Genomic DNA, 25,493 nt, shown 5'->3' on the forward strand with positions numbered 1-25,493 from the left:
TGAACTGTCTCTCTGGAGAAGACACTGACCACCCTAGTTGGCAAGGCAGTGGTCTACCTGGTGGCAGATCTACACAGAAAGATGTCACTTTGTGAGTATAGCATCAGAATGTGGGATGGTTAAATACTTTGAAGGTTTTGTAGTATCAGACTAGGATAGCCAGATACATCCATTCCCACAATAAGCATTCCATGCTCTTTTCCATGCTTCATTATTATATAATAATCTTCATTATCTGTTGGCCTGGATTCCTTCTCCCATTGTCAGCTTTTTCTTGTAGAACCTCTGTGATTTTTCTTTTTCTGGGCTTCTACTGCTTGTCAGCCTCTCATTTGATCAGGGAAGTGTTTTTTGAGTTAGATCCGTTTAACTTGTCTGATTAAAGGAAGGTATCTCTAAGCCTAGACGTTTACCTGGCTCTTTAAGGTAACTTTATATATACATATGCTTGACAGTATTAACTGTTCTTCTTGTATTTATAACACTGAGAATCTAAAGCCCATTTCTTAAGAAAGCTTGTTTGCAGTGTCCATTTGTAATACTAAAGAGCAAAATAAAACATTTCGAGTCTGTATTGTTTTTCTAATGATGTAGAAATGTTCTTTGTAGCATTTCTTCTGTGTTTTGAATATGTTGTTGTTCACAGTGGAGCCTTTTGTTTTAATTTTTGCTCTTCCAGACATGTCATTCGTGAGTCCTTGTAACCCAATCCAAAGTTAGTCAAGTGGAAAATGTTCAATGCTGGCTGGAATCATAGCAGAGTCTTCCAGATGCTTCCTTAGCTACTGTTGGCCTGAAGAGTGTCATGCCCCACTGTCCCCACATCCTCACCTGACTAGTCCCAATGAAACGTACTTGAGAGATATGACCCTGGCATAATCCAGCCTCTGAGGTCAAGTCTCTGCCTTTTTTTTTTTTGCAGTATGTGGGCCTCGCACTGTTGTGGCCTCTCCCGTTGCGGAGCACAGGCTCCGGACGCACAGGCTCAGCAGCCATGGCTCACGGGCCCAGCCGCTCCGCGGCACGTGGGATCTTCCCGGACCGGGGCACGAACCCGTGTCCCCTGCATCGGCAGGCGGACTCTCAACCACTGCGCCACCAGGCAAGCCCAAGTCTCTGCCTTTTGAGTGCAATCCCCGATCTTTCTTTAGAACCTTGTCTTTCTCTTCTTCCCTCTCCTCTTCTTCCTCTTTTATCTTGAGGTCTCACTCTCCTTCTCTCTCCCACCAACCCCCCTTTTTTGGTGTTTTCTCCCTTTCCTTCCTGTTCTGTACAAATAAACATTAGAAGGAATTACATATCTTTTTTTTTTTTTATTGAGAACTGAATTCAATCCTGAATAAGTACTCTGTCATCAAGTCCAACTATAGCTTTTGCACCAACTTTAACATATTTTCTACTGACTGAGGAGGTTTGTTTAAACTAACAAAGAAATTATTATTTGCAAGTAGTTCTGTTTACATATGTGAAAAGTATAAAGTAGTGTTTAAGCAGAAAGATTATTAAAGCAGGATTTTGTCATATTTGGGGAAATTTACGTCTCTGAGTCACTATGTAATCCATTGTAACCATGCTAGTTAAAGTCATGAGGAGTATAAGTTAAAAGAAATTCAAGGGCTTCCCTGGTGGCGCAGTGGTTGAGAGTCCGCCTGCCGATGCAGGGGACGCAGGTTCGTGCCCCGGTCCAGGAAGATCCCACATACCACCATACCACGGAGCGGCTGGGCCCATGAGCTGTGGCAGCTGAGCCTGCGCATCCGGAACCTGTGCTCCGCAACGGGAGAGGCCACAAAAGTGAGAGGCCCGTGTACCGCAAAAAAAAAAAAAAGAAAGAAAGAAAGAAAGAAAGAACTTCAAATTAATTAAAACTTAAAGGAAAATCTCAGACAAATGGAAAATGCTCTCAAATATACTACTACTAAAGGTAATAAAGATAAAACAGTTCTTTTAAGCCAGAACTGCTTTGGCTTTGGGTGTTACTGATTCTGTACCTTAATTGGGATGTATCCTTCCATACCTGTATACCTGTGAATTGGTTAATGTAAATTGTGGTGATTTTTGGTTTATACTTCCTTTCACTTAAACTCAAAAACCGTCTTTAATTGATGAAATGTGTCTTTGTGGTGCAGTTATTTCCAAATACTTCGAGCGCTGCTTGTGTCAGTTCTTGACTTGTGGGCATGTTGGTCTTTGACCCAGAACTGGTAAATGAACCCTGCAGGGAAGTCATTAGAGAAGTGGAACAATTGTGGTGATGGGGTCGGGGTCAAACCATTACCTACCCATTGGAACTTCCATTTAAATTGGACTCTTGCTTTCCTGATAGCAGATCATATATTCAGGGAGAGTACTGAAAAAAAAAGCTTAGCACATGTCAGTGCTGACCTATCAGGATGAGACAGGACTCCAGAGATGGGTGGTTTTGGTTTGTTGCTTTTTTCTCCCGTGTCATGACAAATGACTGCGTGGTTGTTGTCTAGAAGTCAGTTTTTTCGATGTAAATGTCGTGGAAGTATAAGTACAAGGAAGTACAAAATTACAAGTGTGCAGCTTGATGTGTTTCCTAAGTGAACGCACGTGTACAATCGATACCCCGTGCAAAAAAACCCGCCAGAACCCTGGAAATGCTCTTCCATCCCTCAGCCCCCACCAAGGCGGACCCCTGTCTGAATGAAAGTCGGTGATATCTCAGAGTCCGTGGCGCTAATGGTAATCCATTCTTTACTTAGTTTTGCTACAGAAAATGATCTTATTTCTCCACTTTAAAATGTTAAAAGTTTTGTGTGAAGAAAACACAAACCTTATTCAAGGAGTTTATATCAACATCAGTTTTTACTTTTTCATATGACTATTAAAGGAAATTTTAAAAGTGATGGGTGTCATGGAAGAGAGTATTCTTACCCTGTAAGAATGTCAGAGAAAAGGGAAATTATAGTTCAACTCGTTTCAGTTTTGTTTTTACTATTCTTCCTTATATATTTTCTTGTATATATACATTTTCTGAGGACTATAGATAATCTCAGAATTTTAAATTGTCCCCTGACAAATAATGCATATTAGTTTTAAAATAGCTTCTATTAAATATCGAAATGAAGAAAGTCTTAATTCTAATGACGTTTTTAGGCCAGAACACCATCCTGTTTGCATGATGTTATTATGGTCTTTAACAGGTAGCTTATGTCTGGATTCAGGGTCATCTTTTATTCCAAAAAATGAATCACATTTAGTCCACTTGTTAGAACACTGGTGGTGGTGTTTGCCACTCCCTTAGTCCAGTAGAGGGTCCGGGAGCTAATTTCAGCGGAGAAGATTTTCATTTTCCATCAAAGCAAAACTAAGAGGTTTTTGCTGGGAGAGGGAGAAGATGCACTTGGATTGTTAAAGGATTTTCATCCTAGAAACACTGATAAGAGTACATTTTTTCTTCTACTCTGGCTTTTTTCTTTTCCTTTGTTTGACATCAGAATAGGAATAACCAGGAGGAGGAATGAGGAGAGAAACATGGAAACGTGGGCATAGCTTGGGCTTTGAAGTCAGAGAGCTGGACTGGACTCATGGCTCAGGCACCTCACCCTCGGAGCCTGTTTCCTCGTGTGTAAAATGCAGTTGGTTGTCCCCGCCTAATTTGACTGCTGTCAGGATTAAATGACAAAAGGGTTTGGATAAAAATATATAATAAAAATAGCTGTAGTTTATCATATTCTCACTGTATGCCAAGCACTGTTCTGTGTACTTTCTTTTGTATCATTATAACGATAAATTTAACACTTTTACCAGTTTATCAGTGAAGAAATTGAGGCCTCAATTTGCGAGTCTAAGTAATATGTTGAAGGCTGAATGACTAGTAATTAGAAATAAGAAGTGAACCAGGGTCAGACCACAAAGCCCAAGCTCCTAACTGCTGGTTCTTCCCAGCTCCACTTTTACCAGATAAGTAGTGGCCGTCTGTGGTGCCAGCAAGGTCGCCATGGTAGTGCACCTAGCACTCACTTCTGGAGGGAAATAATTGGGTTGAAATCGGGCTGATGCACTTTGCTAAGACAGAGTTTCCCTGCTCCCCCGAGCCCTGAGAAAGGGCTACAGTTTTCTTCCACTAAGGCACCATGATTCCGTGGGGCTGCATCTGCCCAGAAGGCTACTTTTTTTTTTTTTTTTTTTTTTTTGCTTCTCACAAAGGTGCTTCGTGTCCAAATGTATATGTAGAGTTTTCCCTGCTGTTTAGCCTACCAATTTAAGGTTAAAATCTTAAACAGTATTTATTATTAGCCGGGTCTGCCCAAAGCTTTCTCTGCTTTGTTTGCTTTATTTTGCACATGTAGTCATCATTCTATTCATTCACTCATCCAGGAACTACTTAAACACTTACTCTGCATATTATACTGTGCTTTATATTTTCCTGCCCTTTGTTACTTTCTCCCATTTTCTTCTGGTCTCTCCCTTTTCTTCCTGTCCTTCTGTTCTACTAGATGTAATTGTGTATCACATGTGGCCAGCTTTTCCAAAAGTTCAGTTAATTCCACTGTTCTCAGGAATTTAAATTCCATTTGCACTGTACCCCACACGTTTAAGACCTAAAACAATTATAGATACTTCAGAACTGAGAACTCTATAAAATATTTACCGTATCAGATTGCACTGGGGATCCATTGCAGGTTGAGAACTGTGCTAGATCACAGATGGTATACTTCATGGATTATGATTTCACAAAACAGTCTGTCTTCACAGTTTGCTTCTCTTCTGTTTCACTCTTGTGAATCCTGTGGGTGTAGTCGTCAGACAGAATGAAAAAATCGGATGCTTTGTCAGTTTCAGTGATAAAATACATTTACCTTCTTACTGTTTGGATCCCCTCTGAATGTAGTCATGAGTTCCTCTGCTGTGTTGGAGGCGGGCCTCCTGCCCAGGTCAGGTCACAAGGTAAGAGGATGCGTATATTCTGTCCTTCTGTGGCCATGGGAGGCTCTTGCCCTCCGAGGTGCCACTTTATAGCCTCTTGGTTTATAGGCCTGTGCATGTCAGCTGGTGTGATTCACCCACAAGGAGATGGAGTGAACAAGAAATTAGAGAATGAGAGAAAACATTCTGTGAGGCTCACCTAAGGGTACAAATTAGAAAATGAAAGATTTGTTTTGAATCACCCAAGGATCTATTAAACTGTCCTACTATTGTGCATCCTGGGACATCTCTGCTACATGGTTTTGCATGTTGTTCTTCCTTTTATCACTGACAAAGTCATATCCTTATCACTAAGTGAAACAAGAGATTTTGAGATAGAGGCAGGTACCTAGATACATAGTGTGAAATAATAACTTAGAAAATACACTTAAGTAGGGGCTTCCCTGGTGGTGCAGTTGTTGAGAATCTGCCTGCCAATGCAGGGGACACGGGTTCGAGCCCTGGTCTGGGAAGATCCCACATGGCACGGAGCACCTGGGCCCGTGAGCCATGGCCGCTGGGCCTGCGCGTCTGGAGCCTGTGGTCCACAACGAGAGGCCGCGATAGTGAGAGGCCCGCGCACCGCGATAAAGAGTGGCCCCCGCTTGCCACAACTAGAGAAAGCCCTCGCACAGACACGGAGACCCAACACAGCCAAATATAAATTTAATTAATTAATTAATTTTTTTAAAAAAGAAAATACGCTTAAGTAGATATATGCGCGCTCTCGTGAGCAGTGACGCGTGCGCGCGCGCACACTCTGTCCTTTGAAATCTTGAGTGAAGTTAACAGCGTCAGCAGTAACGTTTTAACGAAGGTACCTAGAAACCTGCATTCTAACGTAGTCTGTGTCTATAGAGCCTGTGTGTAGTTTTGATATAAATAATTTAGCCTCTCTGGACCTCAGTTTCACATTTTAAAAACGCAGGATAGGAGTAAATGTTTACTATGTTTACTATGACTTTGTTTAGTTCTGAAAATTCTGTGCAGCTCATAACAATCCATCTTAAGTGTTTCTCTTCCAAGGGAGTCAAACTTCGCTCTCCCCACGTTTTATTATTTATCTTATAACACATTTGTACCTGAAATACTGGATATGAGCCCTAACAACTCTTAAGAATTGGTGAAGTCTCGTTTGGTTAATACTAGCATGAGTTAGCTGTTGAAGTCTAAAAATAGGTCCTTTTATTTTTTTATATACTATTCATGTCCTAAGTGTGTCAGATTTGGGACCCTTGTTTTTACTATTTATTACTGTTGACAGAATATTCAGTAGTAAGTTCCTGAGAACTCTTTATGGCCTAATATTGTCCACCATGGGCTACGTGGTTATAAAGCTACTAATCGAAAAATGTAATATGATGTTTGCAGTCCACTGCAGGTTTAACACCACAGATTTCTTATACAGGCTACAGTTAATGTAGTAACTTAGCTGCTTCAGAAATATTCTCTAGAAAAACCCACCTTTCCCCACCAATGTAAAGTAAGGCCTGTTTTGGTTTCTTACCACTGTTGGACATTTAAACTACTCTCTTTACAGCATTTATTCATGTTCCTTGTACCAGTGATGTTATGCTAGTCAAGGGCAATCCGCTGTGAATGCTGAGAACATAGACCAATTGCCAGTATCTAAAGCAAACATGGAGAAATTTCTCTGTGAAGAATTAAACATCAGCTTGACACTAATAATCATGAGTGGTAGGTAATGAGAGGCTGCAAGCCAGTGAAAAGTAATTCTGCAAACATACCTTTCTTTATAACACACCTGCACTTAATAGCCGAGTTTCTATAACTGACTAAGTAACTGCACAAATTGGTATTCCAGCATCCTAGCCTCTGAGAACAACTTTCTACTCTTGGAAACTTTAATTATTCTCTTAAAGGGGGTGATGTGGGACACTGAGAATTTTTAAAATTTACAATTACATAAAAACTTCACAAATTATAAAACTGAAAATCAGCTGGGGAAAAAATGTTCATTTTTTTTGATAGAGGATGACAGGTCAGTTGGTGCCTTATTTATTTTTGTATACACATTGTGCTTAGAGATACGCTGTTTTGGGGCTTCCCTGGTGGCACAGTGGTTAAGAATCCGCCTGCCAATGCAGGGGACACAGGTTCGAGCCCTGGTCTGGGAAGATCCCACATGCTGCGGAGCAACTAAGCCCGTGCGCCACAACTACTGAGCCTGCTCTCTAGAACCTGTGAACCACAGCTACTGAGCCCAAGTGCTGCAACTACTGAAGCCCGCACACCTAGAGCCCGTGCTCCACAACAAGGGAAGCCACCGCAATGAGAAGTCCACGCACTGCAACGAAGAGTAGCCCCCACTCGCCGCAACTAGAGAAAGCCTGTGGGCAGCAACGAAGACCCAATGCAGCCAAAAATAAATAAATAAATAAATTTTAAAAAAAGATATGCTGTTTTGCTCTTCTTAAGAAAAGAGACTAGAAAGAAATATGGCAAAAGGTTAGAATTTGGTTAGCTCTAAATAGTGGCACTACTGAGGATTTTTATTTTCTATTTTGTTTTCTGATATATTTCTCCTTTGTTAATATTACTTAAAGATACTTATTTTTCCTTTTAAAGAAAATAAATGACACCATGAAATATATTTTTGTTGTTGTTGCTGAAGAAAAATATGTCTTCATTTGAGTTAGTAAATGGAATCAAGTTTATCAGATTTTTTTCTCTGTTGAATTAATATGTGTATTGGGATAATTGGAAGTTTGATGTTCTCAGCCCTTCTTAGAATACAAGGACTTAAAATTAAGAAAGAATTGAGGTTTACATCTCATTTTTTAAATATTACAAAACTAAATCTTCTGTTCTATTAAGAGGCATTGATAAGAGCTCTTAAGATGTAGATTTGCCTTATGCAAACGGTAATGTTTATCTTTAGAGACCCAATAATACATTCCTATTTTTTAATTGCTAAAAACCAGCATCTCTGTCATTAGTGGATTTGTACCTCCTTCTTTTGTTACTAGTGAAAAATCCTCAGTAAAGTAAAGTTAACGCTAAATGTCACTTCATAATTGCAGTAATGATCACACAGCTGTGCTTCCCTCAGTTTATAACACATGTCAGCCTCAGTTTAGGAGCTCAGCTTCACTTCCTGCCCAGATAGAATTCTGCAGACTGTTATTGTGGTGAGAAAGCAGAGCATCCTGTTGGTCACTGCTGGGCTGCGAAGGCCAGGAGCGAAGGTGCTCCGGCTCTCGGAAATGCCAGGCTAAGCTCTGCCATTGGCCGTGTTTCTGTCCTTTCTATATTTATTTACTTGCTTACTTATTTTCGTACTTACTTTTCAAGTATTTTTCTTTGCTGGATTAAGAACCATTTTATTTATGAGTATCTGAATTTTCAAGGAGGAACTCTTACACTTAAATGAACCTGTAAGAAGCCCACAGAAAAGCAAGTGCCTGCAGCGCTAATAATGAGAACTGACAAGGCAATCCTGCTGGGTTTATTTATGACCTTCTGCCTTTGTTAGCTCTTGTGAGAAATTCCTTTCTAACCATAACAATATTGTTGGAGTTTGGCACTGTACAGAGAAATCCTACCGAGCCCCGAGGCCCACAAACTGGCACTCATTCAGCTCATAACAGATTGCTATGCTTGTTGTAGTTTTACATTTTTCCTTCACTCCTCTTTTATTTAATTCATAAGTAGTTTTCACCAATCTTTATATACATGCTTTAAAAATATATTGCTTTTATTCTCAGAGCCAAAATCCATCTTTTCCTTAATACGATGTCTTATCTACTTGGCAGTGTTGAAGAAAATTCAGAAGAGAATAGCATACAGAAAGGCAAGAAGAGACAGGTATATTCAACACTAGGACAAATCATAGAAAGTCATATCACATTCTACAAACGGGTGGACCATTGTGGCACTCCTAAACAGTCACATGTGGTTACTCAGTCTAGAAGTTAAAGTGAGCTCAGTAGAACAAATTTACCTCTGGTTATAATCTTATACTTGGCTTATTACTTAAACTCCATTTTGATACTTTAAGACTGTGTTTAGCTTGCTTTCTTTTACAATTTCCAAATGAAATAGATTTAAAAGCATCGATTCACAAAGAGAATTGTGTTTAAAATTGTAGTTTTCTTTGGAAGTAAAAGGAAATCAATAATTTTAAACATGCAGCTCTTACAACGAGACCCTTGATGGCAGTGTTCTGTATGGAGTTATTTAGACCATAGAAGACAGAAGCCTGAAGCAGTGGTGTTCAGTGTTTCCTGTTAACTGGTTCTACTTCTTCAGTGTTGCCAACAATGACAGACTTACAATTGTATTAGATTCTGTCTAAAATATTGATAGACATGTGACTTCTGTTTCTTCTGAGACTCCTTGGGTTCAAGGTGCCAGCTTCTGTGGGGAACCAACTCTGTGGAACCCATTTAACTAAGAGTGCCTGTGTCTGTGTATGTTGAGTGTTCATCACTTTTAGCAGTTGTGTTGTCAGGCTGGGGCCTGCTGTATCCTAAGACCATACTATTAAAATCAGTATTTGTATTTTTGCTTTGTTCCGTTTGCCTAAAATTTGATTTTTAAAGTTTTCCTCCGCCATCTCACTCAAGTATGTACAAACAGACTTGCTAATGAAGACCATGAGGAAAATTTTATTAAAATACCTTAGCCTGATAAAATGTGAAAAGTATGCATATGAGCATAATTTTTATTTGTCCAACTTTGTCTTGTTATTTCATTACCATATACTTTTGCATTAAGTTTTAACATCTATTCTGAAAATACTAATATGATTAAATGCTGCTACTATTCAGCTATTTCCCGTCTTTTAAATGGACTTTTGTTAAAGACTGTTGAAATCTGTAGGTTTGCCTTTTGTTTTATTTCTTTCACGAGAAACTTCAGCATTTATTAAAATAACTGCTCAGGTACAAGGAAGAAAGAGAAAATCCTCCCAGATCCAATCACATAAAAATAACCACTGTTAAAATTTTATTGAGCATCAAGGGTTAAAAATATATATGCGCACACACATATTTTACATGTATACATAAATGTATATGTTCGTGAAATATTTTCCACTGTTTCACATAAATTAGATACTGGTAGTTGTTTTTCAGCTGTTACTACTGATTTTCACTCAACAGTCTTTTAAATAAAAACTACATTATTTAAAATATATTTCTAATAATTATAATGTATTTTTAGATAGCCCACTAGTAAATTTATATTTAGGTGGTTTCTAGTTTTTTGCCATTTTAACATCTAGTTTTCTAGATGTGAACAAGAAATATTGTTTTAAATTTATCTGAATACTATGTGACGTGATAAAAATCAAACTCATGATGGCTAATATTTATTAAATGGATTCTTGATTAAACTCATTTAGTTCTTTCAGCCTCTTTGAGTCAGATGCATTTTATAGGTGAAGAAACTGAGGCTTTGGGATATTAATTCACTTGCCTAATTCACACCACTAAGAACTGATGGCGCGGATTTGAACCAAGACTTCACAACCTGGGCTGATTACCTTTTCCAGTCAGTGCCCTCTTTCTTGTGCGGTGTTTATAATTGGTGACACTACATTTTATAGAAATGCCAAAGGCTGTTTTACTTAGTTATGTTAACAATTAATATTATACTATTTTCCTAACACACACATTATTATCTGTTAAGTATTTGTTAAAGAACAGAAGGATACCTTCATGCCACTGCTGTTTACTCATCCATCTTATAAGTGAGATATTTTTCCAGAAGTCATTTGTAAATTCTTTATTCTGTATTCAAAATGCATTTTACATTATAAACAGGGCCTTTTATAAAACGTACATATTTGAAATGTGTGCATGGTTATATGTGTATATATGCATTTATATACATAGCAACTATTTATTGAACATTTACTATATGCTTAATACTTATTTTTCATAATTATATTTAATCCTCATCATGGCATTGTTAATACTTCCCCCCTATTTTATTTTATTTTATTTATTTATTTTTTTTTTGCGGTACCCGGGCCTCTCACTGCTGTGGCCTCTCCCGTTGCGGAGCACAGGCTCCGGACGCGCAGGCTCAGCGGCCATGGCTCACGGTCCCAGCCGCTCCACGGCATGTGGGATCTTCCCGGACCAGGGCACGAACCCGCGTCCCCTGCATCGGCAGGCGGACTCCCAACCACTGCGCCACCAGGGAAGCCCCCTTCCCCCCTATTTTAGATGGTGAATCTGAGGCTCAGTGAAGTTAAGTAACTTACCCAGGATTAGGTGAAGAAACGATGGAGCCGGGACTTGATTTCAAACTGCTCTTACTCCAGAATTTATGCTTTTAACTGCTACGCTATTACTGTATACCTACATTACAGTAAATATTTAATGAGCACTTATCTGGTGCCAGGCAGCATGCTTAGTGCTTTATGCAGAGCATTTACCTCATTTAACCCCACCCAGCACTGTGAGGTCATTACTTCTGTTGTCCCTGTACTGTGTGCGGGTGAGAGGTGGCGGCTGATGGGACTCCATCGCTTGCCTGAGTCCTCCGAGTCAGTGAGAGAGCAGCTAGCATTGGGGTTCTAGAGCCTGATTCCCTGCAAGCTCCCACCCCCAATACAATACAAATATTCAAGAGAAAACTAACATCTAATAGATGCATTTTAAAAGCAAGTCATTAGAGGAGGGGAATAAGATGTAGAGATTCAGAAGGAGGCTTCATGGCACTTTCCAGGGATTTTTAGGTTGATGAAGAGTGAGTGTAAGTCCAATTTTATTTCAAAACTTATGATTTACTGGGATAAAGAGCAATGCAGCAATGTGATGGGCTTGCAAGTCGGGTTATTTGGGTGTCTCCCTTGTTCAAAGGTTTTAGAAGGCTAAGGAAATGTGAATTTTACCCTCCTGCCTTTCAGAATCCTGTATCTTAATTTGTTTATGCCTGCTTTGAGACCACTTAAAGTAGTCATCAGAGAAAACTCTATTCTTCTGGTTGGCCTGGGAACATGCTCCAAGCAACAGGATAATTAACCTGTACGTGTGAGGTACAGTACCTCATACCCTTGCCTAGCATACAGATGGCTCTGTTGGGAGGTAGTGTGGTTGAGTGTGAAACATGCTGGACTTCAAGACCTGACTCAGGCCCTTTTTCACTGCTCCTGTCATCATCATCATCGTTATTATTATTGGTATTAGAAGTTTCTGTCTGAAACCCTGAATAGGTTTATAACCACCGCCTTTCAAGAAGTAGTTTTGAAGTAATATATTATAAAATGGTTATATGCTCTTAGGAAGATTTGTTATGTAAAACTGCCCGTTAGTGCTAGCGCTTGAGGTGTTGAGTGACCAGCTGCCCCTGTACAAAGTTGAAAACAGCCTCTCATCTGAGTGAGTCTGTAAATCATAACTGAAAATGAGAAAAATGCATGTTTTTAAGTGACTTTGGGGGGAGTGTTGCATGTATTGAATTTCACTTTAAAGTATAAAAATAGCCTTTACACAGCATTTCCATCTGTAATCTAGTCAGGCTAATCATGTAAAGAAAAAATTCTGGATTCTCTACTTTTTTCTAAAAAATTCAGGCATCTTAAAAATGATTCCTATGGAGGGCTTCCCTGGTGGCGCAGTGGTTGAGAGTCCGCCTGCCAATGCAGGGGACACGGGTTCATGCCCCGGTCCGGGAAGATCCCACATGCTGCGGCACGGCTTGGCCCCTGAACCATGGCTGCTGAGCCTGTGCGTCCGGAGCCTGTGCTCCGCAACAGGAGAGGCCACAACAGTGAGAGGCCCGCCTACCGCACAAAAAAAAAAAAAAAAAAAAAAAAAAAAAAAAAAAAAAAAAAAAAAAAAATGATTCCTATGGAAATATAAAAACACTTTCTGTTATTGAAGCTATTAGACTCTTTCTGTGTTTAACAAGATAATTTAAAACTTCCTTCAGATTTTTAATACTGAAGAAATGAAACAACATTTTTTGGCATTAATACAAAGGGTGATATGAATTTAAGGAAGGAGATTGTGATTTGAATTGATATGGCCTTAGTATTTATTTCATTGTTATTATATTTCTGACTTATTCTTTAAAACGAGTGATTTGAATCTTGTATCTAATATATAAATTAGCCTCAGGAAATAATATCTTATGTTTTAAAAGTGATATTCTTCACAATTTCCATATCATTTGCTTTATTCATTATATTAACTCATTGAGATAATAAACATGATAATCCCCATTTTACAACTGAATAAAAGTTTAGATTGTCTTGTTCACAGCTGATCAGTGGCGGCCTCAAGCCTTAAACTCCTCTTACAGCCAGCACTCTTTCTTCTACAGCATAATGGTCTCTCTGTGGTAATACTTTTGCATTTGTGATTCTTAAATAGTGAGTCATGATGGGTGTTTTTCTTAACCACTTTCCAGTACTCAAATATTTGTTATAACTTCATTGATAGGATTATTGTTGAAAACCTGTGTTCATAAACAGTGCAGGCGGTCTTTGTCTTACTCATTAAAGAGCTTATGAATGATGGAGCGGACACCTGAAAAACAAAAACAAAACAAAAAAACCTACCTCTTCTACACATAATTTCCCTTCTCTTTGGTTGCTACCGTCTGGGTTTCCGTTTTTATAACCGGATTCCTAACTCTTGCTCGACTTGGTTCCCCTAGGGCCTACAGAGCCCTCACCGGGACCCCCTGGGATCAGGAAGCATGGGGAGGGCACATTTCCCTTCCTCTTCACTCTTCAGCCACTTCCTTCCGGTAACACTGCTGTCTTGCACTGTATCCCCAGTGACACACGGTTCGGGCTCTCTAACCCCCTGCCTCTCCCTTATGGTTAATAATGATAATAGGACTTCCCTGATGGCGCAGTGGTTGGGAGTCCGTCTGCCGATGCAGGAGAGGCAGGTTCGTGCCCCGGTCCGGGAGGATCCCACATGCCGCGGAGTGGCTGGGCCCGTGAGCCATGGCCGCTGAGCCTGCGCTCCGCAACGGGAGGGGCCACAACAGTGAGAGGCTCGCGTACCGCAAACAAACAAACAAAAATAATAATAATAATAATAGCTCGCACTTACGGAGATCCTACTGGGCTAATTCTTTTACGTATAACTTCTCATTTAATTCTCAAAACAACTCTTTTTCACAGATACTAGTATTTCCCCCCATTTTATAGATGAGGAGAGTGAGGCACAGAAAGGTTTAAGTATGTTGCCCACGGTCAGGGTCAGTGTCAAAGCCGAAGTTTGAATGTAAGTGGTCCTACTCCAGAGTTTGCATTGTAGCAGATGCTAACAATTCATTCAAACTCAACACGGGAAGTTCTGTAGTTGATAAATACGATGTGGGATCCTAGAGGAAGGAGCTGTGTAGCTCATTCTGGTGCTGTAGATGTCGGGGGAGACTTCACCAGGATGGTAATGGACGGCTCTTGGAGGGAAGTGGGGCTTAAGTGAGTGGACAGTGCAGAGGGTCGTTTTGTTCTCCCCTCGAATCCGTAGAGAGTGCTGCTCCCACTCTTGTTACCTGTTCTGAGCTTAACTGCTGCTGCTCTAGACTTTGAATTTCCACTACCAGCTTAACAGTCCACTACTTTCTTTGGTTCCATCTCTTCTGTATTAGTTCAGTATTGCTACGTTGAGATTTTTGGTCAGTTTTCTATCAGTATTGTTTGTGAGCTTCCTATTAACATTTTTAGTTCTAGCTCATTCAGTTTCATTGCTGTATGGTATCGCATTTTCTGAATATATCTCTTGATTTTATATTGCTAGAAACTCAGATTGTCTTCTTTTTTTTTTTTTTTTTTGCTATTACAATACTGAAACAATGCTACTATGCTTGTATGTATGTGCACGTGCCAGTGTATAAACCTAGGAGTGGACATTCTGGGTCATAAGATAGGTGCATCTTTAGCTTTACAAGATGCTTACGAATTGTTGTCCGAACTGGTTATACTAAGTTATATTCCACTAGCTGTGTCTGGAAAAGCAAAGAGTGCATACTTTTCTCTCTCCCGTATTTTATGATCATGAAATCTCGATGGGAAGTACTACTACCATTTAGTGTCGAGAAGAGTATCACCTAATCATCATAAAGGAACTTAAGCTGCACCAGAAAAATGTATAAGACAATTGTCTTGACCATGTAAAAATGAATGGAGACAGGACATCTCCTCCTACATAAGAATTCCAGGTAATGTAAAAGGAACGAAGGAAATAGAAAATCAACACTATTAGAACGCTAGAGTAATGCTGCAGGCAAGATCGACTGATAAATACTAAAATTAGCAGGCAAAACTTGAAGGTGAAACAGATACGTGCATAGTTGCAAATATATCCCCCCAAATATGTACTAATTACTGTGTGGTTTTAACACATATGCACTAATTCTTTGATAAGCCTCCTCCAAGAGGTGGAACTTAATTGGCCTCCCTTGGGTGTGGCTGGGTTCAGTGACTCCCTCCTCATGAACAGAGCGTGGAAAGGACAAAAGAGCTACTTGACAGTGGAGGAACCTGGCACACAGCACCTTAACCAGGTGATCCAAGTCAACATCACCTGTACTAAGTTGTGTTGATGTCATACCCCTATATGTTGCTTTGCGAAGGAGGTTTCACTTCTGTGGTATTCTTCCCCAAAATCTATAACCCAGCCTAACCATGAGAAAGCACTAAACAGACGCAAATTGAAGGACATTCTACAAAATACCTCAGGAATGCTCTTCCAATGTGTCGTGGTTGTGAAAAACAAGGAAAGATTTGAGAAATTGTCACGGATTGGAGGAGACTAAGAAGACAAGGTGAATAAATGTGACATGTATCCTGGATTGGGTCCTGGAACAAAAGACAGACATTACTGGCAAGGCTGGTAAAATGCAAATTAAGTCTGTGTTTCATTAATAGTATTGTACCGATGTCAAGTTCATAGTTTTGATAAACATGCCATGGTTACTATGTAAAATGTTAACTTTAAGGGAAACTGAGTGAAAGAACAGTCAGTACTGTCTTTGCCACTTTTGGGTAAGTCTAAAGTCACTTCAAAACAAAAGGTTTTAAAACTCCAGTGAAGGGTGTAGAACAAGTATATGTGTTCATAGGGCTCAACGTGACTGTGGAAAATGTCAAAAAATGAAGTTTTAGTAGTATTCTATGACAGAACTTCCCTTTATTCCATGTAGACGTGGTACAATTTGTGAGTTGTGTTTTTTTCTGTTTTTGTTTTTTTTAAGTTGTTAATTTATTTGCAGTTCCTATACGTCTTACTATTTTAAAGTATTTCATTGCTATATACTGAAGAAATAGATGTCTCCTGAGGGTTCATGCCTTTTTAAGTTTTATTTTCAGAATTTCTATGTGCTAAGCATTGTACTTCTAGGTAAACAATAGTCGGTTTTTTGGTTTTGTTTTTTACCATGAGAGATGCAAAAAAGTTGGTGTTGATTGCTTTTCTGCCATAAAGATTTACGATGTACTTTTAGCAATAAGACCTCATATCAGTAGACAAACTCTAAATCTTACATATTTACGGATCTTGTTAGTTTGTCAATTTGCTTTCAAAGCACGTGGGTCATTCATACTTATAGTTTCATACCTGGCATTGATATTTGTAAAGCACCAACCCATAAACCCACGTCCCTGCCCCTGCATGTCATGAGCGGATTTTCCTCCTTTGTAACTAAATGTCTTCAGAGTCACCGGTTTGGAATAGAATATATAGTTAAAGAACATAATCTGTTAAATTATGTTACTCATAATTAGTTTTTAGACACTGTTGTGCTGTTTTAAGGGTAAAGGCTATTACCCTTCAATTCATTTTATCCGTTAATTCTTACATATAAATGAAAGGAATAGGATGACTGTAGACTCGTGAAACTATTGCAGTTAGAAAGCACACTAATATTTAACCTGGACTATAGTTATTTAGGCACTTTTTGTTTTTGTTCATTTACTTGTTAAATTGTATAGAGTGATAGAAATATACCGTTTTTTTTTTGTTTGTTTGTTTGTTTGTTTTTTGTGGTACGCGGGCCTCTCACTGTTGTGGCCTCTCCCGTTGCGGAGCACGGGCTCCGGACGCACAGGCTCAGCGGCCATGGCTCACGGGCCCAGCTGCTCCGTGGCATGTGGGATCCTCCCAGACCGGGGCACGAACCCGTGTCCCCTGCATCGGCAGGCGGACTCTCAACCACTGCGCCACCAGGGAAGCCCTAAAAATATATAGATTTTTTTTTAAGTTTTACAAATTTATTTTTGAATGGTACCTGTCATTTTAATCACGTTTAAAGCATTCTTTGTTCATAAACATTTGAAAACAAGGGGGGGGGGTTTGGCTTTAAAACGTTTAACAATTCTCATGTGGCACCCACTGTATTTTTTTGTCTGTTTGTTTGATAATATTAAAACTCACCTTTTAGACCTCTGTTGGCCCCCTAGTTCCTAAAACTGTAAGCCCACATTCCTTGGCCTGGGCATAGGAAGTCATTCACAACTGCCTCTTCAGCCTCATCCTCTCTCGCTCTGCTTTTCCAGCCTCCCTCATCTCCTCACCATTCCCAAGGGGCGTGGCCTCCCTTAGTTCTTTTTGCCTTCACACATTGTTCTCTCTGCCCTCCACTTGTCCACAGGGCACACCTTCACTCCTAGTCTGGACCTGTGTCAGACAGCAGCCCCTGGGCAGATGTGTGCTGGCTGAAGACGTACCATTCTTTATTCCACAACTTGTTAGTTCGCTTTTTCTTAGAATTTCTGTTTAGCTGTTTGTCTCTTTTCATTGAGACTCCATGAAAGGAGGACATTTAAGTGTACAAGATCACCTATACAGGCCAACTTAAACATAAAACGTCATCCACATGTAAAAACCGTCTTCCACCTTTTTTCTCCTACTGCTTCCCACCTACCCACCCCACAGCTCCATCTGCTAACCTTAGAGAGGGCATGCCTGCCTAAGGGTAAGACTCAGTACAAATATCTCTCCCCAAAGTATTCAGTATTCTCACTTTATTATATAGTTTTATTTTCCCCCAGTAGTCTGTCATTTGTATTAATTAGTATATTCTTTAAGATGCTATTGCCCTTAGAATAACAAAGGGCCAGCAGTTATTCATATGTGAGTCTTTTTTAGTGTTTTCAGCACTGATTTGGGCCTTGACTTGAGGTCGGCAAGGGTCCTGGCTCTTCTGGACAATGAAATCAGTTAAAAAACATTTTGCCTGGTAGGAACAATGGACTGGAGCTCACAAGGTGCTGTAGTCTCCTCGTGAAAGAAAATGTACATAATATCTCTGCTATGGAGAATGGTAGTCACAATTGTTAGGGCTAAAAATCAAATCATCATGATCACGAGCGTCATCATTATCACCTGAAAGGGTAGCCTAGGATCGTAACCAAGAGGACAGTGTTGATCCCAAATTCCATACAACCAAAAGATAACTGTAAAATACATTTTCTTACCAAATTATTTTTAAGTTTAAGACTGCCCATACTGTGGTTACGGGTCTATGTGTTGTTATTCCTGGTCTACATAATGTCTGCTGTTAATAGTGGAAGAGCAGAGACTCTCCCTGGGCAGAGTTCAAAAACAGAATAATTTAGGATCCCCCTGAGGCCTGTGCAATGGAGAAAAATTCCCTTACATGATGCATATTTCATACTTACATTGTTCACCACTTCTAAATTTAGAATGGCAGCACATTTCATATCAGGGGTTCTAACCCAAGGACCTTTGAGGACAGCTTTTATTTTAGGTGTGAATTTTTTTAAAATCAAAGGAAATATAACCATTATAAAAATGTTTGCTTATGATAGTATGCTTAACTCTGAGTCCTGCTTTTGTAAAGTATCAGTTTAGCTGATTATCCTTATATATGTCCCTTTAAAATGAGAGCTACCCATAATAGAATCTTTGCTTGAGAAAGAATGCAAATGAATCAGGTGAAAGTAATTTCCCCCCAAAATGGTTCTTGGCTACCTCCCTTAAAATGAATTCTGACTCATTAATTTTCCTTGTGTTATCCCTGGCTTTGGATATGAATTTGTCATTTGTTGAGCTTGTGACTATTTTTAAATTAAGATCAAATATTTTTTTTCCAGTTGACCGTATACATATGAAGGCTAAGAATTGTATATATTGTCACATATAACGAAGAGATAAATATTTGTTATTTGGACATGTTTAAGAAGAAAGTGAGGTATATATAACTTTGTAAGAAGATGCTTTGCAGGCCCAAAAATTAGTGCTTGGAAGGATTTTCTTTGTGGATTCTGTCTTTCTGTGCCTTTGCATTTTTTAATTCATTTAGACAGGAAGTCTAAGCTTTTAACTCATTTGCTGTCTAGACAAATGAAAGCAGCAGGAACTTTGGTGGGCGTCTTTGAAATACACTGTTACATGGGTTTGTGCTGAAAAGAAGCCTACAAACACCATGGAAATTAAACAGTCACTGTGAGGTTTTTCCTTTTGTGTATATGTCAGTCAAATTATTGGCTCAATTCTAATACCAACTTCCAGGTGTATTTGTATCCCATGTCTAAAGTGATAGTTCTAAAATAAGGTTGGAGGGTATGAAGTGATTTTACAGTGTGTTTCCAGAGAGCTAAGCATCTCTTGAGGCTGGATGCTTGGCCTCCAGGATGCTAATTGGAAACAGAGGGCCGAGAATTCATTGTTAAATTTTAATAGCGATCTCATTCGTTTCCACTAGAGCATTTATGGTAAATATTCAGAAATGTTTGCACGTGCTGGCTTACTTTGTACAGTATTTGCAGCTGTATTTTACTGTAGAGCTTATAAATTCAGTGACATTCACCAGTGACCAGTCAAATCCTCCTCTCTAACACCAGACCTGGCACGAGGAGTCACTGCCTTAAGAAAGTTAGGGTCTAATTGGAGAGAGAAAAAGAAAAACTGCATGCCAGGATTTGATATTCAATATTCTAAAAAGGAGAAGAGACACTATTTCTGCTTTTGCAGATCACTGAGAGACTTTTTTAAAGACCATTGAGCTGGCATTTTAACCTGTGCTTCAAGCCCATGGGAAGTCACAATGAGAAATCATTAACTGTATTGTATTAAAATCCTTAAACAAGAGACCTGAACTCGTCTCATTGATTGAAATATCTTCTCTGTTTCTAATTCAGTGTTTATCCTCATCCTCTCTTGGGGCACTTCTGAGCAAGAGATGCCCAGTGTGTGTGATGCTTTGCAGTTTTCTACCAGTGACTGATCTAATACTGTCAACTAATTGTATTGAGAACCATAGCTGAGAGTATTTTGGAGTTGATTTGCTTTTTTTAAAAACCCACTTATTTAATTAAACGAGTAAAATTTTCTAACTTATTCCCAGTTCAAGACAGTAAGACATCACCAGCATTGACTGAATTTATTCTTTAGTAAACTAACTTATCAGATAAATTGATTACCATCAAAACCAAAGATGTCTCTAGATGTAGTAAGTCATAATATATGAACATAAAGTATTTTTAGGGAGGATCATACATAGTATGCAGACATATTTATACTTAATGTTGTATGTCTATTTTATATATTTGCAGATCTCTAACAATTTCTCCTATGCTCCTTCCTGGCATGTTCTTATATACATTCCTCTGTCACTGCCCTCCCCCACCCTATCCCATCATGTCAATCAGGAACATATTTGTGCTCTATGTTAATTCATAAGTGTTTCTCTTGTCGGAGTCTGATAGGATTGTCATTGCTCCCCGGTGGCATTTCGTTCTAAGCACAGTGAAATCTCTTGTACTTGTCACTTGGGTTAGAATGAAAATTTTACATGGGCGGAGGGTGGAAGGATGATGGTTACAGAGGGGAAAGTCTTTGCAGGGAACTTGCATTTAAATTAAATTTTAAAGTAAAAGAAGCTTTTCCAAAAAACGGCATTGATTTTCTAAATATAAACTAACCACTGATAGTAGGGGTTGTATTATTTTGGGTGTGCTGGAAAGTATTCAGCATTCTGCGTGATGTCAGATATTGAAAACCCAACTTGATTGCAAGATTTTGCCAAATCAAATTGTCATGGCAAAATATTGAATTTACTATGCGTGAGCCCGTGAAGTCATTGCCTTACCAGTCATTCCGTCAATAAAGAGGAAGGACGTAAGGAATGCAGTGGGGCAGGGGAACTCCAGCCCCTTAAAAGAGTCCTCCCTGCAATTACCTTACCTGCCAGCTTTCCAGCAAGATAAATGGAAGCACTGTAGCTTGAAGGTGGCTTGGTTAGAATGAGATGCAGTAAGGTTTCTCTGTTCTTCACAGGCATCATGGATTTGATAGTGTACTTATAAAAGAAGAATAGAGTTGGTGCCCTGCTGACTAAATCGTCCTCTAGAGGGGTATTCGTTACAGAGCTTCTTTGTTAACTAGGCTGAATGTTTAAACCACTGTTGAACTTCTTTTATTAACGTTTTAAGATAGCTATACATATGGATACCCTAAGTATCTGCAGGGCGGGAATATTTCTCTATAATTTACATATAAAAGTTACGTGTGTATATAACAGTAATATAGAAATTATATCTTTTTATTACTCTTCTGTTACACTGAGGCGTAGTCAGCACTGAAATTCTGATGACTTGTGAACACTAAGAAAGCCACCTTTTTTGTATTTTTCTCTTGATATTTCTTCGATCAGCTTGTTGAATAACAGAAATGTTTTTCATGCCTTCTTTGCAGCTTGAATGAAGCTCTCTTAACACCCATCCGTGTCACTTTTTCAACCATAACATGGAATTTTAAGGGAGGACAGGGAAGGAATTTATAGGTAGTGCAGAGAATTTTAAGATTTTCAAAGTGACAGTTTGGTTTTTTATGAAGAAAGATTTGCATAAAATTATTTAACTTCAAATAGTGATTTTTTAAAAAACTGAATCTATGTTGTCTTTTCTGTTGAATTCTGTATTGTAGTATAATAGAAGATAATGATTTTATATCTAGTTATCCACCAATTTTTTTTTCTTTAAAGAAATCATGAAAAGCATATTTCCTCCCAACTGATTCTTATGTGATAGACCCTTATTTATGCATGATACACATTTGTTAGGTATTAGAGAGCATATCTGTACATGGAGCCCACCACCCACTCTTAACCAGGGGCTGATACCATTAAAGAGGAAAATTCTATGTGGCTCCCACTCAGGTTTTCCACGCGGGTGTAGATGTGGAGTCAGTCCCTGTTCTTGGTGAAGCTTGTATAATTCCTGACACACGGGTCACCATGCATTTCAGCTGAGACCTGTCCTTCTTTTGTTTCCCCCAAGGAAGAGGCAAAGGCATTAGAGGCTATACTAGATACCGCAGGTCGGCACACTTTTTCTGTAAGGGCCAGATAGTAAATATTTTAGGCTTTGAGGGCTACCGTCTCTGTCAAGGTCTCCATTGTGGCCCCAAAGCAGCCATAGACAATACTTAAAAGGAATGGCTGTGACTGTGTTCCGGTAAGATGTTATGTACACTGAAATTTGAATTTCAAATATTTTTCGTATATCACAAAATATTACTCTTGATTTTTTTTCAGTCATTTAAAAATGTTTGGCTTACAGGTGGAACTGGAATAGGTAGGGTCTGACTTTAGCGCTCAGGCCATAGCTTGCCATGTCCTGGAGGCCACAGGTGTGTCCCTTTGCACTTCTGTGAATTGGTTATATCAGGTTAGGAAGGGAATGCCTTAGGGGCAGGTACTTTAAGAATTACCCAGGACCCAGCCACTCTTCTAGACCCCCCGCCCTCCCTGGCTCTGAGACAGTGAGGTGGGGGGCAGACGTCAGGCAACTCAGCATTCAGCCTGGGGTGGGAGGAATGGGTGGAATCCTGTCCTGTTGTCCCTTTCAGCATTCAGCACCTCTGCATGTGTGCATGTGCACACATCTATTAGCTTAAGTTTTGTTTCCAGGAACTCAGATAATTGCCTGATTGCTGAGGTGTGAATACTTTCTACATTGTATGTAGCATATTACTTGCTTAATAATCTTCCTCTGTTTCTACCTGGCTTCACAAAAAATTCTGAAAGTCTAAACCAAACTATTGTTGAACCCAGTAATCAAGTTGAATACAATGTTTTACCAGCTGAACATGTGCAAAATCATGCATCTCATGTGCCCTAAGTAGAGATGTTTATATATTTTTTCTCTGAATTCTGAAAATGTGGTTCCGTTTGCCCCATTTTATTTTGGAGATGATACTTTTTCTAGGAGGTGATATTTTCAGTCACCTGCTACTATTAATGTTTCTTACTTATAAGCTCAGTTATATGACGTTGAAGATTACTCTATTTTACTTAAATGTTATTCTTCTTAGCATAAGAAATTTTTGTTTTTCTGTAACATTCATTTTTTTGTGAGATTTTCATCAGCTCTTCTTTAGAACGTTTTTTAATCATTGGCAATTTTGCTGTTAATAAAAGAGAAGTTAATTATATAACAGATGGTTAATAGATAAACTTTCCAGGAGTCTAGGATCCTGATTCTGAGTTTGCTTTGTGACATTTTGGGGTACCCTGAAGAGCTCTAACCAGCTCTGCTTTACCTGGCCCCCTTTGTACTTCCTGGTCTAGATTCATTCTTCAAATCCTAAGCATCTTCCTCCACCAGTTTCCAAAGCCCTAGTTTTAGCAGTCCCAGTAGTAAGCAGTGAGGTAAACATTAATAAAATTGCATGAGTGGAAGATGTCAATTAGTGTTGAATATGCTTTGCAGGCAGTAGCATAACCTGGTATTTCTGATCCCATTCTGCAGTATTCAGTCCTAGATTATCAAGACAAATATCTTTTATCCTGCCTCTCAGTCTTTAGGGCTCATTCAGCACCTAGCTCCGGGTCTCACCTGGGTTTACAGACTTAGTGATCTGGGAGCCCAGCCATTGCGGCAGGCCTGCCCTGATGTACTGACTCCTGCTGGTGGGGGCCGTGGCACATGCCCTAGTGCCACAGCCATGAGGAAGGCAGAGTAAAGGCTCTGTCCTCTCACTCTGATGAGAGTGTGGAAGACAGTTTCCTCCTTCCTCTTCTCTCAACCTACCTTCATAATCTTTAGCAGATGTCGCCTGTCCTCAGTGGTGTAACTAGTAACAATAACCTTGACTCTCTGATCTTTGGTTTCTGTGTCTGTCAAATGGGGATTTTAATAACTGCCTAGAGGTTGTTATGATAAAATTACAGGACCTTAAAGATTGTTTGTTTAGCTTAAAACTGTATAAAAAGTAAGTTATAACATTAGGACTCATTTCTGCCAACATAACTTCAAAGGGATTTATTGTCACAATATGAGATAAAAATACACATCACTCTTTTACTATAAGAGCACTTTTGCAATTACCTAAAATGTAAGAATTTCTCACCACAAGGTTTGGTTACAATTTTGACTATTACATTAGAAGATCGTAGTTTGAAATTCAGACAGTCCTCCAATGTTGATTTCTAAATAGGAGGATCCAAAGCCTATAGTTTTCAGCTTACTGAAGTAATCATTTACGAATCAGGTGTTCCATTCAGATGGTAGGTACATCACCGCATAAAGTGCTTTTCCTGCGACTCTTTGACAGGTTTGTTGGACTAGATGCTGTCAGCTTAAAGGAAAGCTATAGGATAGTTTAATGAAAGGGAGGTACAACTTTACTCACTTTTTAGCGGTAGATCAGATCCTGCGGGTTCAACTTACAAGAGACCTCATTAAAGTCTTCTAATAACAAGTGGCCATGCTCTGAATTTGGGGCGTTATCTAGAAAAACTTTGAAGGGGGCATTGTTATGATTTTCAAATAGTATTTTGAACAGGTATTGGTCCAAATATGTGTTATTCTATAAATGCATGCTATTTCTTTCTTTCTTAGGACCTGTCTGGCTCCATTGATGACCTCCCCACGGGAACGGAAGCAACTTTGAGCTCAGCAGTCAGTGCATCCGGGTCCACGAGCAGCCAAGGGGATCAGAGCAACCCAGCTCAGTCGCCTTTCTCTCCACACGCATCTCCCCATCTCTCCAGCATCCCTGGGGGCCCATCACCTTCTCCTGTCGGCTCTCCTGTAGGAAGCAACCAGTCACGATCTGGCCCAATTTCTCCTGCAAGTATTCCAGGTACTCATTTCTTAATGATTATTATTTTACTCTGTAGTAAATACAGACCTAGTGTTCATCAATAACAACATGCACACCATTATTTTTTTTACTATTTAAAAACCTAATGATGGGACCACGTATTAGGAGCATAGCTATGAATTATCACCAAAGTATACAAGCATCCCAGTTCCTAAATATACTTGACTAATGACTGTAAACACCTAATTAATAAAATCAGCAATTACTTTGATATTTTCAGTTTGCACATTTACCTTCGCTTATGCCAGAAAATTATTTATTCTCTTAGCATATGTTTTGTAATGATTCTGTTAAATAAGCTCCTCTGTTGATAAGTGCCACTAAAGTGAGATTATTGGTAGTACCAGCCTTAGTTTTTAGGGTTCTATTTAATTTATACCATGGCAGTTATTTGCTAGAATATTTTTAGTGTTTATACTTATTTTCTTAATTTGCCAGCACACGTTCAAGGCCTTGTTATTTATACAAATTCTTGCCTTCTGATTTTGA

The 25,493-nt window shown here is 39.2% G+C and overlaps 1 protein-coding gene across 7 annotated transcripts in view; it reads left to right on the plus strand.

The window, feature by feature from the left end:
- Positions 1-25,493, plus strand: part of ARID1B (AT-rich interaction domain 1B) — a gene marked incomplete at its 5' end in the record, with an annotated part of 416,596 nt that overhangs the window by 266,540 nt on the left and 124,563 nt on the right. For all 7 annotated transcript variants that reach the window (XM_081251587.1, XM_081251591.1, XM_081251588.1 and 4 more), the window contains one exon: positions 24,740-24,983. In XM_081251587.1, the coding sequence (XP_081107713.1) occupies positions 24,740-24,983 (244 nt within the window). The remainder of the gene's footprint in view (positions 1-24,739; positions 24,984-25,493) is intronic.

This window comes from Mesoplodon bidens (assembly GCF_964165515.1).
Source record: "Mesoplodon bidens genome assembly, chromosome: 12".
Taxonomy (NCBI): Eukaryota; Metazoa; Chordata; class Mammalia; order Artiodactyla; family Ziphiidae; genus Mesoplodon; species Mesoplodon bidens.